Source organism: Xiphophorus maculatus, chromosome 22, assembly GCF_002775205.1.
Source record: "Xiphophorus maculatus strain JP 163 A chromosome 22, X_maculatus-5.0-male, whole genome shotgun sequence".
Classification (NCBI taxonomy): domain Eukaryota; kingdom Metazoa; phylum Chordata; class Actinopteri; order Cyprinodontiformes; family Poeciliidae; genus Xiphophorus; species Xiphophorus maculatus.
Genome location: NC_036464.1, coordinates 9,500,533 through 9,519,072, shown reverse-complemented (window position 1 = coordinate 9,519,072; position 18,540 = coordinate 9,500,533). Strand labels below are relative to the sequence as shown.

Here is an 18,540-nt window from a genome sequence, read left to right as displayed (position 1 = left end):
GGACAACACAGCTGTTTTAACAGGGGAAGGCATGGCTGTCATACATCTTAACCCGACAACCGCCGTGTTGCTTCCACATCAATATAGTAACTTTACTTGAACACGAGCAGGGCTTGATATGAATTATGGCTCTTCAGTCATAATACATCCATTAATTTTTTCATGTTGCAACCAAAAACCTCAATGTATCTACTGGGATATAACGCAAAGGATATGCAAAAAAAATCCCCAAAAGAATCTTCAAAAAACAAACATTTTGATCAAATTGATTGACACATAAAGTCCCAACAAAATACAATAAAGTTTAAACTTCTGGAGAAACAAAATTAAAAAGCATATACATACACACACACACAGAAATCCCAACTTACTCAAAATGTTGCTTTATCTCCCTCTCTTCTGCATATTGTGAGATGCCATTAACAAATAAAGTGCGTTTCACCTTCATGGAAGAGGAAAAAACAGAAGCAATTACAAACAACATGCAAATGCTTGATGCCATGTAATGATGCTCCAAAAATAAGAATCCATACCAAATCGTCCTCTTTGTAGCGCATCTTTGACGTGTGCCGCCTCATGCTGTACACTGTTAGCAGCAGGTAGAGAAATGCAAAGCTAGTGTGTAGCCATAGTAGTTTGTTCCTGTAGAAACAAATAAAAGAAATAAAACATTAGCAAAATAAAGAGTTAAAAATAAATCCACAAAATATCTTTTATATATACAGTACAGACCAAAAGTTTGGACACACCTTTTAATTCAATGAGTTTCCTTTATTTTCATGACTATTGACATTGTAGATTCACACTGAAGGCATCAAAACTATGAATAACACATGTGGAAATATGCACTAAACAAAAAAGTGTAAAACAAATGATAATACCCCTTATATTCTAGTTTCTTCAAAGTAGCAACCTTTTGCTGTGATTACTACTTTGCACACTCTGCATTTTCTTGATGAGCTTCAAGAGGTAGTCACCTGAAATGGTTTTCACTTCATAGGTGTGCCCTGTCAGGTTAATAAGTGGGATTTCTTGCCTTATAAATAGTCATGAAAATAAAGAAAACCCATTGAATTAGAAGGTGTGTCCAAACTTTTGGTCTGTACTGTATATACAAAGGGACAGTTTATGCAAGACTCACTCTGTATCTAGATTTCCTATAGTGGTTCGTGGAAAACTATAGGCAGTGTCGTCTGTTGGAGGAAAGAAAGAAAGAAGTTCAAGTACAAGTTAAACCTCATTTATTCCTCCTTACACTTTCAACATTCACTATTTGTATTTTCCTCACAGTCACAGGTGTGGCTCACCAGCAACTTAAATAGAAATAAAAGCCGATTCATCATCAGTTAAGTCCTTTTATGCCCTTTTAAATTAACGAACGACAGCAGACATTTATAATTGATAGCAATGTGGAACTAAACACATGAAGTAGGAAGAAAAGCAGCAGCACAAAACTGCTGTCACAAGAAAAATCACAAGAGAAAAATAGAATGTCAAATGCTTACAGTCTTAAAGTTAATAGCTGCAAAATGTCATTCTGGTGTCACATATTTAATTATCTACAGTGTGCATTTACAGGACTTTGGGTAATACATGTAGCCTCTTATACAAAAACAACAAAATGATAAAAATGAAAAGAAAACAAAAAAAGAGGAGTTATAGGACTCTGTCATACTGAAAAAATAAAATATGCAAGACAAAAAAATATATTTTTTTAGTTTTTGTAAGAGTAAACTTCAATTAGCTCACCTAAAAGGTTCCCCGAGAAGTTAACAGGCAAGATTATGCCCACAGAGAGCACACCCACGACTACAAGCAGGCCAATGATGTGCCGCTGAAAAGACAAGTAGTGAACTGCATCTTCACCACACTTGTCCCTTATTTCCTCTTCCCTTCAGAGAGAAAAGAGAAACAGCAGCAGCTACATATGAGTCATTCAGATCAGAAGGAATGTTTTTTTGCCAGCGGTACAGCGGCTTTACTGTCACAAGCAGTGAGGAAGCAGACTCACTTGATACGGAAGACGGCTGTTAGCCAGGAGCAAAAGCCCTAAAATAGGAGAGTTGAAAGAAATCAGTTTTTACAGGAAAAGACATTATCTTCTGCTTGAAAGAACAGTTCAGGTGCAACTCAATAAAATAGAATATCACTGAAAAGCATGTTGTTTAATTTAATGTAAAAAAAATAATAATTAAATATACTAATAAATTCATGACTCCCAGAGGGATTAATGTTAAGCATTTATTTAGAACTTTGGTGATTATGGCTGCAGCTTTTTGAAAACTCAAACAAATTTTTTCTCTGAAAACTAAAATATCATAAAAGACCAATTAAAATTATTTTAGCTCAGAAATGCTGGCCCGTGCACTACACAGTGGATGTACACAGAACTTGGTCAGAGCTCCTTTTGAATAAATATCTCCATCAATGCAGCGTGGCATGGAACTGATCAGAATGGTTTTGCTGAGCTGTTAAGGAAGCCCAAGTCATTTCAATAGGAGCCTTTGACTTGTTTGCATGGCTGGTTTTGAAGCCTCTTACCTTCCTTTTGACAATACTCAATAGATTCATTGTGGGGTTTAGGCACAACACATTCATATCGTGATCATTGAAGGTATTGGTACTTTTATTAATGTTTGCATCGGATCTGGCGGGAAATTAATTCACTGACTGGAAACGTTTTAATGCTGCTGTTCTCACTGTTGACTCAGCAAAAAATAACCAGAAATGACAATTTGAAATATAATCATTCTGGGTAATAAACTGACATGAGTTTTATTTTATGGAAATATTCTATTTTTCATTAAGATGCACCCATATTTCATATAAGACACAAGTTTCTTACTGTGTCTCTCGGGTCCATGTCCATTGAGCTTGATACGGACGTAAGGCGTGCATAGCGTTCATTTGGTTCTGGCAAAGGGGAATTCACGCTGCAAGCAGAAACACACAAGATTTGCATGCTGCTGCATAGAAACGGACAAAGATGACATTTGTGACACCAGCTATGTTTCAGTGCTTGGTGTCATAGAAAAGAGAGGTAAAGTACAGCATTGAAAAGATGATAAAACTGATCAGAAACATTTGCCCTGAAACCAAGAGAGGAGATTTTACCAGAGGGAGCCATGAGAGGAACCTCTGTAGTCACATTTCATGCTAACATGCTTTGTTATCGTTGTTAATAATAAAGACTTACAAGCACTGCAGAGTGAAGGTTCAATGATAATAGTCGGAGAAGGACATAACGAGAGATAAACTTTAGTGATGCACCAGGAATTCAGCCATGACCGGAATTAGGTCATTTTCAGATTTAATCAGCTCCAGCCTGACAATAGAATTTTAAAAATTCTATTGTTACTTAACAGTAAATGCACCGTATTAAGTGTTTGGAGGGCAACCAGTCAACACTCTTCAGTGTGAATGATTTAATTGAGTAAAGAAGACTCAAAGTAAGCCATTTACAGTGTAGTTAAAATACCTACATGTGAATATACTTATTTTGTGTTTGAACTATGTTGCTTTCAACTTGAACTGCTAATGTTGGTTGTCTTCCAAACAAATAGCAAATCTCATCATTTCAAGCTTGCATGGTCAGACAAGTGTGATGTTATTTCCTGAATGCATTGTAACTCATCGTAAATTAACATATAGTAAATGGAGACACTGGTCTCTGACACTTGCACTATGACAACACATCTACTCCTCATATAAATGGCCACTGAGTACTTATAGCACCAAGGTCAGGAAAAAAATACAGCTTTTCTTACAGCCTCCTTTTTTTAAAATAGTTTTTAAAATACATTTATAGAGTGCAGAACTGAATCAAATTGGTATGCAAACCCATTAGAAGCTTCTCTAATAGGTTTGTTGAGTTATTCCTCCAGAGCCATCAGCACCCTTTAATATAAATCAATATGAGCTTATTTAATATTTATAAATTTGATATCACTCCCGCTGGGAGGTAAAAGAAACAGTACAATATAAATTCAGATGGTAAGGTTGAAGAACACCATGACTCTGCTGGAAGTAGATCAATCCTATGTTCAAGTATGAGATCACTGAAGGATCTAACAATTCTAATGAAAAGGAATGAGGAGAGAGCCCGAGGCCTCCTCTCCCACATTCATGTGAGGAGAAATAACTCATCTAAGACACTGAACAACCACCAAATACAGGACCGGGCCCGTCTATGTACAGCTGCACATCAGGGAAGTATTACCTCTCCCCTTCAGTGTCCAGTCTGTGTGGCTCATGCGGCACGCTCACACAGGAGAACTTCAAGCTTCATAAAAGGAGGTCAATACACAGATTAGTACACGCAGATCTGATTAGGACAGTGACAGAACAGGGACACCCGACACCAATAGCACAAGAGTGACATGGAGAAAGAACTGCCAGCAGATTGGTACTCAGAAATGGATCAAAGAGGAACAAAAATAATGAAATCATCAGGACAAAAAAACCCACTGCAGCCTGAGCAGAAGGGATACGAGCGGCGAGTTAGGTCAGAAAAAGAGACAAAAACAACAGAGGAAAAGGGCAGTAAGTAGCTCTGCGATGCGGCGAGATGAACATACTATTCCCGATCATCCAGACGGCTATACCGTTGATCCATCTCTTTTTTTCTGATAAAAAAAACAACAAAACATACAAAACAAAGCAAGAACCATTAAGCTCACATAAAACCACTGGGAACAAAAAAGAAGGGGGGTGATCAATTAAGAGAAAAATCCAGTAGCCATGTTGCATCACACGTATACCAGTGAAAGCTCTGTTCAACCTGGTACAAATTATTTTATCTTACAAAGTTCTGCTTGTTTTCTTTACAAAGTTCCATCATGTATTTGGAGGTTGTGTGAATCTACAACTCCATATCCTGTCAGTTAAAAAAGTCTCCCATGCTGCCACCTCCTCCCATCCTCCCTTCATGCTACAGGCCCATTCTCTGCTCATACGCAGCTGGAAAAACAGTGTGGCTGTGACGCAACACAATCACAGCTGGGGAATGTGGGTAATGGAGCACTGTCAAGGACTCTGTCCGAGGTCCGTCTGACTCTGTCTTTTTCCCCTCATTGTGAGGAAGTGGAACACCTCAGAGCTTGGGGTGACTCATAACCTGGAAGTTACCCAACTATTTTCATTTCTTAGTCTGAAATGAAATATGGGCTAAATTCCTAAATGTTAATAATAACAACTGCTCTGTATTTATACCTGTATTTATGAGCTTTGAAGATCTAAAAATGTGTGGCAGAACTCACTTGTTGCCACTAAAATACAAACTGCTGACACTCTTTTCTGACTCCGCCTTATTATGCCTGTTTCTGTTCGGAAAAACAGAAGGGCGGCCAAACCGAGCCAAGTACAGGTCCAGCTTGTTGTTGAAGAATACCTTCACATAAAAAAAAAAAAAATACGGACCCCCATATAAATTTATGCTACTTTGAAACAAAAGTGACAAAAATTCAAATTAAACAAAATTAAATATCAAAGATAACCTGAGTAAATGCAAAAAAGTAATTTTTAAATAATGATTTAATTTTTAAAAGAAAAACAGTCAACTAAAAGAAATTTTTTTTAAAAATCAACCTTTCCCTAGGATAAGGATAAGTTAAATCTTTTATTAGCTTATTCACATCAGCCACACCTTGGCTTGTTTTCAGCTCGCATTTACTCATAAGCATTTGATTTGATACCTATTGCATCAGTCACAGCCACCATAACCATTACCGTACTTGACATGTAGAATCAAGAAATCACTTAAATTCTCAATCCTGTCTGGCTACATAAAATTGAGTAAAAGACCTCACAAAACAACAGATTATCGCTGAATCTAAAGAAATACATGCAAAGACTAAAAATCAAAGTCGTCTCTGACATCTATCAATTTCATTTCTAAGGGGATTTTTACATCTATAGTTTGTTTACTTTGATACAAATCAGTTGATGAGTGGCTAGGCTGCCAAATATTTAAAGTACTGCAGGAGTCACAGGCTTCATGAAGGACTAGCGATCATGATTCAGCAATGAGAAAGAGAGAGGGGGTGGAGGGAATTGCTGCCATGGGGAAGATCCAAAGGGAAAAAACCATTGTGCCGTGTTCAGTTTGTTGGGCAATAAACAACACTGCAAACAGTGCTGAAACTTGAAGAAATTCCAACAGTTATGTAGATTTAATCCAGAAAAATCCCTTCTTTAGAGATTTAAATAAGAGGTCTCAAATGGGAGAACTATTGGTACATTCAATAATCTTTTTTCAAAAGAAACACTTTCAAGTTAATCAGTTTTCAGAAACTTTTTAGTATTTTGAGGTTTTCTGCAAAGCAATCGCTCTTTCTATGGTAAGTAGTTAGGCAGTTTTGGAGTATCATACCATCACAAATGTAAACATGCAGCGTTTACTGAAGTCTTTAACTAGAACTATGCACTTTGGTCTGACATGACTAAAGTTGAGCTTTTCAGCAGCAGATGCTGAATGTCTGTCAGATGTTAAATAAAGAATAAATATCAGCAAAATCACTACCATCCCTTCTGTTAAGCACAGTGGAGGATATGTGTATTACTTCCCTGAAAAGCCCCAAAAACCTGGTTAGAGTTCACATTATCTTCCAATTTTGGAAACACGGGGACATGAAGTAAAACTAAAACAAAACAAAAAATAAATAACTGCTGCCCTCCTCCGTAAAACTGAAAATAAGTCAACTTACATCTTAATGATCTTAACATGTAGCCAAAGCAAAACAGAAGTGTTTTAATCTCAAAATAAACTTTCTATACTCATCTTAAGAGTATATTGTCTATATTGTCCAGCTCGACTCTGGACAATATAGAGACATTGTTTAAAGAAGAATGGTAAAAGGTCATTCTCTCTGTATGCTACATTAGAAAACTAAGAAATGTCCTATTAAAAAAATGGGTGTTAAAGTATTGGCAGCAGGAAAGCTTAAAAATCTATATTTCTTTATTGAGAAATATTGAATAAATGTTCTATTCATAATAGAGGTTGTGTTTTTCTAAAATTCCCAGTGTGAGATTGCTTTAACTTTAGGGCTTCTAACAAATCTTTACCCGGGGTGCCAAGAAATGTGGCTGTGACTCATACAATGAGTGTCAAATACATACAGTAACTGATAAGTAAATGCTAGCTAATGCATAGCCCCATGACTGAAACGCAATGGTGCTTTTCGTTGTTATTACAAAGTCATTTAAATATTTGTGAGCACTATACCTGGGAAATGAACTCAATAAAAGTCCCTTAAGGTGTGTTTCCAAATGAATTTTATGTTTATATCAGCCAAGTGGTTTATTACAGTTCAGTTCAAGCAACAAAATGTACTGTAATGTTGCATTCATTTCTGTATGCAACATAATCAGGATAGCATCAGCTTTTTTTAACGTGAAAACTCCACAGTATAAATTCTATTCAAAACATAAAATGTTCAGGAAGTGTTAAAGAAGTTGGTATTCTGTATGTGATGTAATCCAGGTTTCTTTAACAAACCTCGGTTGAGGTAAAATGCTTATGCTATCATTACAGTAACCCATAACAGTAACATGCAGCAGGAGTAAAATTTTTGCATAGATTAGATCAACAAAACAAACTATCCATGGATATCACAACAGCTTCAAGCAAAAGGAACTACAATGCAGGTATATTAATAAAAATAAAATAAAATAAAAACAATTTAACTTCCTTTTAGAAAGCTTGAAACCCCCAGGAAAATGCATCTGCTTTTTATACATTTATAATTGATTATATAATTGTGTTTACAAAACATGTGTTATGAATACTCCAACGGGTAGTGACCATAATTCTACATTTCCCATTGTTTGGAACAAGTTATTCCAGGAACCTTGGCACGCGTTTCATTACCTGTCGGCGTCAGTCACCAGGGCGAGGCGCCCATAGTCCCACGCTCGCTTCCTCAACACAGAAAACACGAACAGCAGCAGCTACAGGGACACAACAAACAGTGCTTGTTAGCACCTTCACTACCATCATTTACACTACAGAAACCAACAGCATGAAAGTTGCACAACAGCTTCACAAAGCTCATCATTTCAAAACACTTTCCTGGAAGTATCTTGTTTTAATAAGGAAAGGTTCAAGTACATGTAAGTCATCGCTAGGGCAAGCTTCTGAACGCTGCACAAATGTTTTGGGCTCCTCAAATGAATGACATAAATACTCACCAAAAAGCACATAAAGTCAAGGGCGAGGACAGTAGGGACACCACCAAATGGTAATCCTTGGAGTACGGTGCTGCGAATTCGGCCCGAATAGCAGAATTCTTTGGAGCTGTTGGTCGAGCAGTTCCCATTGTTACACTGAGGCCCCAACCAGGAGCCCATTGTGATCTTCATCAATCTGTAATTCAATTACTGCAGCATGCTGACACCCTGCGAAGGAGAAACGCATTTTTACAACTTCACATACTGACTTAATGTTGCAATAAAGATATATCCTTCCCATATTTGCATCAAGATTAGTTAGAAATGGAAAAGGCAAATCAGAATATATTAGATCATACATGAGAAACGGTTTCCTACTCAGATCTTTATGTCATCAGTATCAAGGTGCATCCATTTAAAAAGTTACGGTTTCTCAACTGCAAAGAAATTTTACCAACAACACTGCTTCGGTTTGATGTGCTTTTGATGAGATCCGAGAGGAAGAACAGAAGTGACCAAATTTTTCTCCAGATGCGTGCCGGTTTTTAGCCAACACTGACATACTGTGACCATCGCATGTGAATCCATGCTTAGCTGTCATCAGTCACATGTTTAGCTGTTGTTGTGGCTGTTGTTTGACCACAAGCATAACATAAGCAAAACTTATAAAATTATTTTAGAGAAATACTTTTTTTGTTTCTGAATTGTGCATGACATACAACAATGTACATTTGGGAAGAAAAACAAAAGATTATATTCACAGCTTAGTTCTTAAATTACTAGAGATGTGGGTTCTCCCCACAAAAATAAACAGTATCTTTCCAGTCCCTGTAATTTATTCAGATTTGTAAGCAGAGAAGTTGACAAGTCAGCCTGAGCAGATGAAGCATGTTGGAACAAGCCTGCCATGGGTTGGCCTTATATTCCATTTCTTCCAGGTTCTTTCCTGTTGATGACACATCTCTTGTCAATAAAGGACTAGTTTCAGCAGAGTATTTGGACACCACAGTCCAAGTTGTTTCTTTTAAATTCGTCAAAACATTTTTATGAACATTAACATGTAAATAAAAGAGACTATAATTTGGTGACTAATTTCCAGCACTAGTCTTATAGGTAAACTTGTGTCAAATATAAAATAATTAAAAAAAAAACCCTAATAAAATATATTTTAAAAAATGTATTAAAATGTAAATAGGTTCATAATGACATCCTGAATAGACTAGCGAGAGTATAAGAGGATTATGTCTGAAATGCACCTGACAACAAAACTAGAGTCTAAATGATTAGCATTTTTGTTTTAGAAATCCTCAGTTTCAGTCTAGCAGTAAAACAGAAGCAACATGTCCCCTGACTAGGCACACAGAATAAATAATGCACAATGCACTTCAAAACACTGTAATGGATCTAGGTTTACGTGAGGCTTTCTAAAACTAACCTCCATGTTCAGGAAATCAACACAATTGTCAATTTAAAGTTAGGAGCAAATTTCCCTTTTAGCTACTAAAAAAGGTGTATTTCCATTTCAGAATCTTATGGAAAATACTTAACTGATTTAATGGTTTAAAGTTAAAGGCGTTGAATTGAAAAACGTTCAAAGATATTGTCCAAAGGATTCAGGAAGTAATGGTTTTCTAACCGTTTCGCAGTTGCACAGCTCGTCTTGTGCTTTTCTGCCCACTACTATCAACCGAATCCACAATGCTGCTCATCTGCCCTAACACTAACTCATTTATCTTCTCCCTGGAATGCTGTGATATCACTGTAGAGCCACAGCCAGAGTCGAACAATAAACTGATAGAGACTACAGGGTTCAAATGGACCGGTTTCAACCCAAGCAGCACACAGCATGCCCCCGCTGTGTCTTCACCCACACTGATGCCCGTCATGGGCGCTTTGGAGATTAAAGACCTGCAACATGGTGAAGCACTTGAAAAAGATTTAAAAAAAAAAAAAGAAAAGGATGTTTTCAAAAACATATGAAACAGTTTGTAATGTATATCTGCAAAGATTTAATGTTGCTTCAATGTAAAAATAAACAGCCATTGCAAGCACACAAGCAAGTTTATTTTAGAGAAATGGTTCATTGAAGTTAATATACAAGTACAAGTTACACATAAATTCAGCAGTTTCATGTTCTAGTTAAACATCTCTGTTCAGATAAAGGTCTGACACAGATGTTTAACAGTAAGTACAGCAGAAACAGGCATTGGAGTTAAAAAGGCATGCTGAGTAGCGCATGATGGGTCACAACACGAGCTCGGGAGGTTATGTCCTGTCATAGAAGCTGGACTTGCAGTTTCATTTCCTTCAAGGACTTCTTTATATTTGCATCTTTAGGTTACTAGTGTGTACCAAGCTCCCCTTACCCAAAACTACAAAAGCAGAACATTCAAAAGAAATGCTTATGTGATCAAACGGTCCAATATAAATATTATCTGTCTACATGAGTTTATTTTAACCAACTTTTTACATTAATTTCTGGTGTTTCTCTGACAGTTCTAGGAAAGTCACCAAGAGCTTTTTATCTACAGCGTTTTCCATTACTGAGTGAGTCTGTTTGATAATGTCATAAGCGAACTATTTGACCAAGCCTTGTTTCATGCTTTGAAACTGCCAACAATCCAAGCACCATCACACTAACTTTCTAGTGTAAACTTATTTATAGGACTATAAACCAAGAGGAATGAGAATGAAGACTCGAAAAAACACTTGGGAGAGAAATTTAAACGAGTAACTGTTCAGCTTTTTTCTTCAACCATTTTTTCCAGCATGTCAACTTATATTTTAGCACATAAAATAAAAAATTAAAATACTCTTCCAGTAATAAAATATGTGTAATTTCTTTGAACTACACATCTTTGCATCTCTGAAGGGAAATTAATGTTGTGACATTGCAAATGCTTATGAACAAGGAAGATACATGTGGTCCAACAAATGTTTGGCCATTTTTTTGTCTACTATTTTTTTTTAGCTTTCTTCATCTGCTTTGGTACTAAACTTTAAGATGTGAAATTGTGACTAAAATAAATGAACACTCTTATTAGAAAGTCATCTGGCTCGTGTAAACTAAACATGTCCACCATAAAAGTAACGTATTCTGTGTAATTGACATGGTTTAGTCATTTGCAAACATTATTAGACAGAATGATAAACTCTAATTAAAATATCCAAGACTATAATGCTAACATTAGCCTGATTGGTAAATCACTGTCAGCTCCCTGAGATTCAATCAACCAACCTTCTGTATACATTACACGTTACATAACAACGTCAAAGCGTTACGCAAAATCCTACCCAAGAGAGATTAACTGCAAACATGGAAAAAGTTTAATAAAGTTAAGGGAAACTTTAAACATCAGTGGTAGATCTAATTAATACTTCTTACAGTAGGTATTAATGAAATAATACTTAATATTAACATTATTGGCAGATTTAACTACAGGGTGAACACACTAATAAGTTTCATGTCATGTTGCAAGAGAGTTAAAGCTGGAAAAAGTGCCAAACCAGTTAAATTAGCCAGAAGATTTCCCAGATTTTCAATGATTTTATCCTATACAGCCAACAGCAGGTGAAACAGAAAAAAATTGCTTTGAGCCCTTTAGTTATTGCTTAACACAGTGTGTTCATTGATTTGCTTTGTTTTGAGCTTAGCAAAAGTAACTAAAAGATTTATCAATACATGACATACCATAATGAATCAAGCACAAAAATCTTCTAATGCTTTTATTTTATATTCGCTACAAAAATACCTCTATCAAATAACCACTGAAAGCTTGTCCTTTTTTTTTTTACTTTTACAGTTGGTGCATCTTATGTTCAACAAAAATTAGAGACTAAGAAATGATCAGAAAAGAGCTAAATCAGAAATAGCTGCTCAAACGTTAAAGAACAAGCACGTGTTCAATCAATGGCTAACATGACTGAAACTTCATGACCTTGGGAAAAAAATTTAGCTGCTACAATCAAATTTTGAAACTGATGTTCCTTGAACAAAAAATGAAATAATTAACAATTTATTAAATAAGCAATCCAAATGATTTTGGTTAGTACTAAAAGCACAATTATTTAACCTAATCAACAAGAGTTAAAAAAGCAAAATCCCACACACACGTTCATGACAACAGATGTTACAATGTAAAAATTAGCCAGAATGAATGTTCACTACCTACTTCAGAAAAAATTAAATTAAATTTTTTCACTGCTCATGTAAATTCTCATTGTCTGAGAAGCTGAATTGTGGGGTTTCATTAGCTTACATGCTCAAAGTACAGAGAAAAAAACACACTTGAAATATATCACTCTGTAAGAAGTGAATCAACAAATTTTAATTGGTAGTCTTCTGCATTTTAAGGCACAACTGATAAAAAAGGAAAAGATCATCAAAACATAATTTACTTGTAAAATTTAGGATATATTTTTCTATCGTATAGTTCTATGTATTTAATATTATCTTTGGTGCTTTGTAAAGCACCAAAGATAAATGTACAAATGTACATTCAATCGTACAAACATACGATTCAATCCAGTTCATCAGGTAATCCATTATAGAAAAACTGATGCTTCTGGTAAATTTTAAACAAATACCGGTACTGTTTATATAGAGCACCATGGCTCATGTATTCAGACAGCTCACATGTATCTCTTTATAGGTTCTCCATATGTATGGGGATAACTCGGAGATTAATTATCTCTGTCAAGCTCCAACTAGTCATCTGTCCATGATGAAACCAGGTCAGTAACTCCATCAGAGGCTAACAGACCACTTGCAAGATAGCTGAAAAACGACAGTAGTATACGAAGACATGTCAAAATGTCGCCCTTTTTTCCCCTACTGCTGTTGAGATAGACCACAATTCTTGCTTAGGTTGTTGCGTTCATGCATGACAATCTCTGAACTCTTCTTAACTTTTTTTAAAAATAGTTTGATCGTTACCGCGAGTTAGCCTTTAAGTCACTATTAAAATTTAATTAGCAACAAATATCCGATTGCGTTAGGCAGGCGAATCCATGGGTCATACAATCCGGAGGTATTAATGAAATATTCTTAATACTAACACAAATATTTAATTTGTAGTCATATTACATGTATTTATACCGTAAAACACAATTTGAGCAGATAGTAAGGAACAATTTGTTCAGATATATTAGCCTGACGCTAATGGTAAAGAGATAGCTTTACGCCTTTATTGTTCTGACAGCACCCAATAAGTTACTTAACAGACAGAGCTGAAAAAAATCGTCTCTACCAGAGAACACATCCTAAAAATTAAAGTGGTCACTGATATATATAATAGAAACAACTTACTTTCTAATAATGCGCAGCAGTGAGGAAAAACTACCCACTGTTTCCAAGTAGAAGCTAGCGACTTAGCTCTTCGAGAACAGGTTGAGACTATCAGGCAACTAACTCTTGGATAATCTAAGTCCAACGAGTGTCAGCGACAAAAACTGAAGCAAACTAAACGAAATTAGTAAGTGAAACTCTATTTCTAGCTGTTAGTACACATAAACATTGCTCCGCCACCGCGGCTGAGTCAGTCTGTATGCCGGTGGGACAAAAGTCGCTAACTAGAACCAGTCTAACACCAAGTTTAGAGATAGCCCCAAAGACATGTGAGATGCAGATTGCGCATGCGTCTTAAACCTCTTTATTCCTCCTTGGGGCTGGATGAGTAACATCTAGTGTATTGTATTTCTACACACACTGTTGCGCATGTCTGTGACGTACACATAGCAACAGACACGCTTCTGGCTATTTTTCCCATCTTCTTCTGGCCTTTTTCCGCGCACAATCTGGCAACATTTATGACTAGGATACTACTCTAAGTTCATATTAGGGTGAGCAATATTTGTTTGTACTTTTTAGCATTTTGTTAACTCGCTAGCTACATTTAGTAGTCGCTTCCAGATGACGTACGCTTGACATTCGCATATAGCAGAAAACAAGGGTTACCTTATTTTGCTAAATGTACACTCTTAGACCCAATCTGATGTATGTGTCAATTTAATTATATTGTTTTTGTCACAATTATTGTTAAACAGAGAAACATTTAGCATATTTAAGTCTTATTACCTTCTCACGTGAAGTTTGACACCGCTAACATTAGCGTATTAGCTGCTAACCGTTTGCATTTCTTCCACAGGCCACAGAAGATTAGTCGTAATCATGACTTTCCCCCGGCTTTTACAACAACTTCCTGTGCTGCTCGTTCAGACGTCGTCAACAATCCTTCAAAGAAAATTTAGGTAAGAATGTTTTTTTGGGGAAAAATGTTGTATGCACGTAGTTTTTGAAAGGGGCAGTAAGCATATTGTACGCATATTTTAAAGATCTTTGGTCTTTGTATTCTTTTTCGAAAAAATACGCTTTAGGTGAAATTTACAGGGCTTTGCAATACTAATGGAACTTCTTGAACTTTTTTTTACATGTTGCAACTAAATACTTAGCTGCATTTTTGGCATCCCCTCAGCATTATGCAGCTACCACCGTGTTGCAAGGCATTGATTGATGTCCTTTTTAGGCCCGAGCAGCAAAGCGCTGCGAAGGCCTATTGTATCTGTACTGTTTCTTATTACGATTCTGCCCCCCCAAAGAGGTGCCTTTTTGGGGGCTTTATCATATTCAAAAACTCACCAAACTTGGCGGTCGCGACTAGAAAATTTAAAAATTTTGAATTTTAAGGCTGTCGCAAAAATCGCAAAAAAAATTGCTCAACGCCAGCAACTAGCAATTTTCTGTTGACACAATGGTATGAACGTACTTCATCGTAGAGACATGAAATTTGGTACACTTGTAGAGCTCACCAAAAGACTCAGAACTTACATTGAATGTTATAAGCCAACTATCACAGAAAGTCGGCCATTTTGTATTGAACGTCCATTTTTTACCTCGATTTTGACGTTTACAGCCTTCGTATTTGATCGAACTCCTCCTAGGGATTTCGATTGATCGGCTTCAAACTCGGTCAGTCTGATCATAAGGCATGTTTGATTTAAAGTTATCAAATTGGTGAGTTTTGGAGCATGTTGAAGGGGGGTTAGCAGGGGTCAAAGTTCACCTACTCGCCATGAAACACGAAACTCTTATATTTCCTATACAAAAACACATAGAGGGATCAAACTTTCAGTGATTGATCGTCATCGGGTGTCCTAAAATACCCTGTGGTGAAATGATGACATCACTTAGGCCACGCCCCCTGAGAACAGGAAGTGTCATGTTTTACTGTGAACGGTCGCTATCTTAGCCCTTTGACCTAATCAACATGAAACTGTGTCCAGAGACAGAAGACATGTTGGTGTGTTGTGGATTCCAACCCCGACCGGCTTTGACATAGCAGGTGGGCGTGGCGGTGTGGCGAAGTGACCTGTAACGCCGTTGCCATACGTTTGGCTCTGAATTCCACAGTTTCGGGCCCAGCTGCTCCAAACTCACTAGGATGGATCCTTATCCACCCGCCAACAGGAATTCATAACAAAATGTGGTGGGCGTGGCCTAATTTCTCTATAGCGACCCCTGGAGTATTTTAAATGAACAGCCCCAAGCCATGCTTTATCCTAGAATTACGAAACTTGGTACATATGTGTATCTTGTCAGGACGTACAAAAAAGTCTATTAGAGCCATGGTCGAAACCCAACAGGAAGTCGGCCATTTTGTATTGAAGGTCCATTTTGGACCTCGATTTTGACGTTTACAGCCTTTGCATTTGATCGAACTCCTCCTAGGGATTTCGATTGATCGGCTTCAAACTCCGTCAGTCTGATCATAAGGCATGTCTGATTTAAAGTTATCAAATTGGTGACTGTATGAGCTTGCTGAAGGGGGGTTACCAGGGGTCAAAGTTCACCTACTCGCCATGAAACACGAAACTCTTATATATCCTGCACAGAAACTCACAGAGACACCAAACTTTCAGTTATTGATCAACAATAGGTGTCCTAAAATACCCTGTGGTGAAATTATGACATCGCTTAGGCCACGCCCCCTGAGAACAGGAAGTGTCATGTTTTACTGTGAACGGTCGCTATCTTAGCCCTTTGACCTAATCAACATGAAACTGTGTCCAGAGACAGAAGACATGTTGGTGTGTTGTGGATTCAAGCCCTGACCGGCTGCGATGAAGCAGCTGGGTGTGGCGGCGTGGCGAAGTGACCTGTAACGCCGATGCCATACGTTTGCTTCTAGATTCCACATGTTTCGACCGAGCTGCACCAAACTTGGCCTGACTCATCCTGGTGTGATGCCTGACAATGCTATGTCATCATGTTATGACGTCATCTAAGCCCCGCCCCCTCGGAACAGGAAGTGCCGTTTTTTTTCCTTGGAAAGCTCTGTTTATGGCTCTCTTGACCTAATCAAGGTGATTCTGTGTTGGATGACAGATAGGAAGTTGGTCTCGCTTGCTTTAAAGTGCCAAGAGTTTTCAATGGCGGCAACGCCGTTCGTATACGTTTGCCTCTACATTCCACATATTTTGACCGAGCTGCATCAAACTTGGCCTGAGTGATCCTGGTGGGAGGCCCGTCGATCCTACGTCATCATATTATGACGTCATCTAAGCCCCGCCCCCTCGGAACAGGAAGTGCTATTTTTTTCCTTGGAAAGCTCTGTTTATGGCTCTCTTGACCTAATCAAGATGATTCGGATGATGAGCTCTGTCAATGCTCGCTTCTGGCTGAACCGTGTGGGCGTGGCCAAATGGCGAATATCAGTCCCTCGCCATATTCATACGTTTGCCTCTAATTCACACATAGATCATCCGATTGGCGCCAAACGGGATATGTATGACCTTTGTTCACCTCTAAAGAGCCCAACGAGTTTGAAATGTAATTTGGCTCCACTGCGCCCCCTAAGTTAATACATCGGCTGTGTCTCCTCGATGCATCGACCGATCTGCACCAGATTTTTTGACAGTCGTCGGGGAGCGCTGCCGAACGCATTCACGCATGTCGCCTGGTGGACGGGCGTGGAAAATGCGCGACAGCTTCTGCGGTGGCTAGCGGGTGGCGGTGCTGGAAACTGCGGCAGAGCTTCTGCGGTGGGGAGTTGGCTGCGGCTCTGGAAATCGTGCGAGAGCTTCTGCGGTGGCTGGAACCCCCGCGGTGGCCAATAGGCCGGAGCGGCGCTTGCTGCGAGGGCCGCCCGAGGCTGCTTGCAGCTTTAATTTTATTTGTTTTGGTGACAGACACATTTTCAGGCTTTCTTACAGCAACTTCTTTTTATCTGACACTTTCATAAGAGAAAGGTTATGAAGTGCAAGCTCAGAGTTCATGGGGCCATGGTGGCTATTGGCTACTAATCTCATTACCAAGCTTTTAGTTACTCTTTCCATTTTCAGATAATGAATTCAACAGTGTTCACAGATTTTCAAATCTTGGTAAATGTTATAGAACATACTGTAGCTCTGCTTTAAACTTCTCACTCTATAAAAGCTGTGTGTTTTGATCTTTATGAAGATATTTGGTCTCTAAAATAACTGCAAGACCTTCACAGAACAAATGTATTTATACTGAGATTTAATGACACAAAGGTGGAGTCTAATTTCTTTTAATGAGGTGACTTAGGATGCACTGGATGTTCTTTTGGGAAGTCAGAGTAAAGAGGTTGAATTCATGCCCATGCCATTCTTTTCAGATTAATTTTATTTGTAAATAATTTTGGAGAAGATGTATTTTTTTTCAGGTTCATCATTATGCACTGCTTGGTGTTAGTCTATTACTTAAAATCCCAATTATGTTGATGTAGTTTTAGCTTGCAAAAGTTTAAGCTGCGTAAGGAAGGTACTGTACAGCAATAATTTTTGCTGCTTGCTTTTTTTCATTTTCAAATCATAACTGAAAATGAGTGGGACCCATTAGAATAATTAGCATGAAGTACTTTTAAAAGGTTGCTTAGTTTAGAATTACTGACTTAATTTTTATCTTTCCAGTGTCTCAATTGCTACGGCTGCAATTCAGAAAATGACCAGAGTGCGCGTGGTAGACAACAGCTCTCTTGGAAATACGCCATATCACCGCCCACCGAGAGTGATCCATGTCTACACTAAGAACGGCATTGGGAAAGTCGGCGACAAAGTGTTGCTGGCCATTAAAGGGCAGAAGAAGAAAGCGCTCATCGTTGGACACAAAATGCCCGGGGACCGCATGACTCCACGCTTTGATTCGAACAATGTTGTTCTGATTGAGGACAACGGCAACCCTACTGGAACAAGGATTAAGGTCCCTATACCATCAAGCCTGCGTCAAATGGAAGGCAATTACTCTAAAGTTCTGGCAATTGCAAACACATTTGTCTAAATTCATCATGTCGAATATATATTAACATTTAGCTCTTGAGAGTTTTCAATAAAATGAAAAATGGTCAATTTGCA

The 18,540-nt window shown here is 37.8% G+C and overlaps 2 protein-coding genes across 5 annotated transcripts in view; one reads left to right on the top strand and one right to left on the bottom strand.

Moving 5' to 3' along the window:
* Positions 1-14,321, bottom strand: part of LOC102222549 (CSC1-like protein 2) — a 25,173-nt gene extending 10,852 nt beyond the window's left edge. The window contains exons 1-10 of one of the 3 annotated variants that reach the window (XM_023327386.1): positions 14,246-14,321; positions 8,191-8,397; positions 7,871-7,950; positions 4,578-4,625; positions 2,846-2,933; positions 2,012-2,049; positions 1,750-1,892; positions 1,142-1,193; positions 534-642; positions 372-442 (exon numbers count right to left, since the gene is read on the bottom strand). In XM_023327386.1, the coding sequence (XP_023183154.1) occupies positions 372-442; positions 534-642; positions 1,142-1,193; positions 1,750-1,892; positions 2,012-2,049; positions 2,846-2,933; positions 4,578-4,625; positions 7,871-7,950; positions 8,191-8,361 (800 nt within the window). In that variant the 5' untranslated portion in view covers positions 8,362-8,397; positions 14,246-14,321. Of the gene's footprint in view, positions 1-371; positions 443-533; positions 643-1,141; positions 1,194-1,749; positions 1,893-2,011; positions 2,050-2,845; positions 2,934-4,577; positions 4,626-7,870; positions 7,951-8,190; positions 8,398-13,477; positions 13,763-14,245 lie in introns of those variants that run through there. The other 2 variants (XM_023327387.1, XM_005810995.2) reach the window with 2 other exon arrangements.
* mrpl14 (mitochondrial ribosomal protein L14) lies at positions 13,877-18,540 on the top strand. 2 transcript variants are annotated; one of them, XM_023327388.1, is made up of 3 exons: positions 13,877-14,010; positions 14,316-14,418; positions 18,100-18,540. In XM_023327388.1, exons 2-3 carry the CDS (start codon positions 14,339-14,341, stop codon positions 18,464-18,466), a joined length of 447 nt encoding a protein of 148 aa, XP_023183156.1. In that variant the 5' UTR covers positions 13,877-14,010; positions 14,316-14,338; the 3' UTR covers positions 18,467-18,540. The 2 variants fall into 2 exon arrangements, with proteins under 2 accessions (XP_023183156.1, XP_023183157.1); XM_023327389.1 differs by lacking the exon at positions 13,877-14,010 and adding an exon at positions 14,078-14,164.

Excerpts from the sequence above, each read along its gene's own strand:
- mrpl14 (XM_023327388.1), top strand. The coding sequence starts at position 14,339 with ATGACTTTCCCCCGGCTTTTACAACAACTTCCTGTGCTGCTCGTTCAG. Across the intron at positions 14,419-18,099 it reads ATCCTTCAAAGAAAATTTAG|TGTCTCAATTGCTACGGCTG; the intron begins GTAAGAATGTTT and ends TTATCTTTCCAG.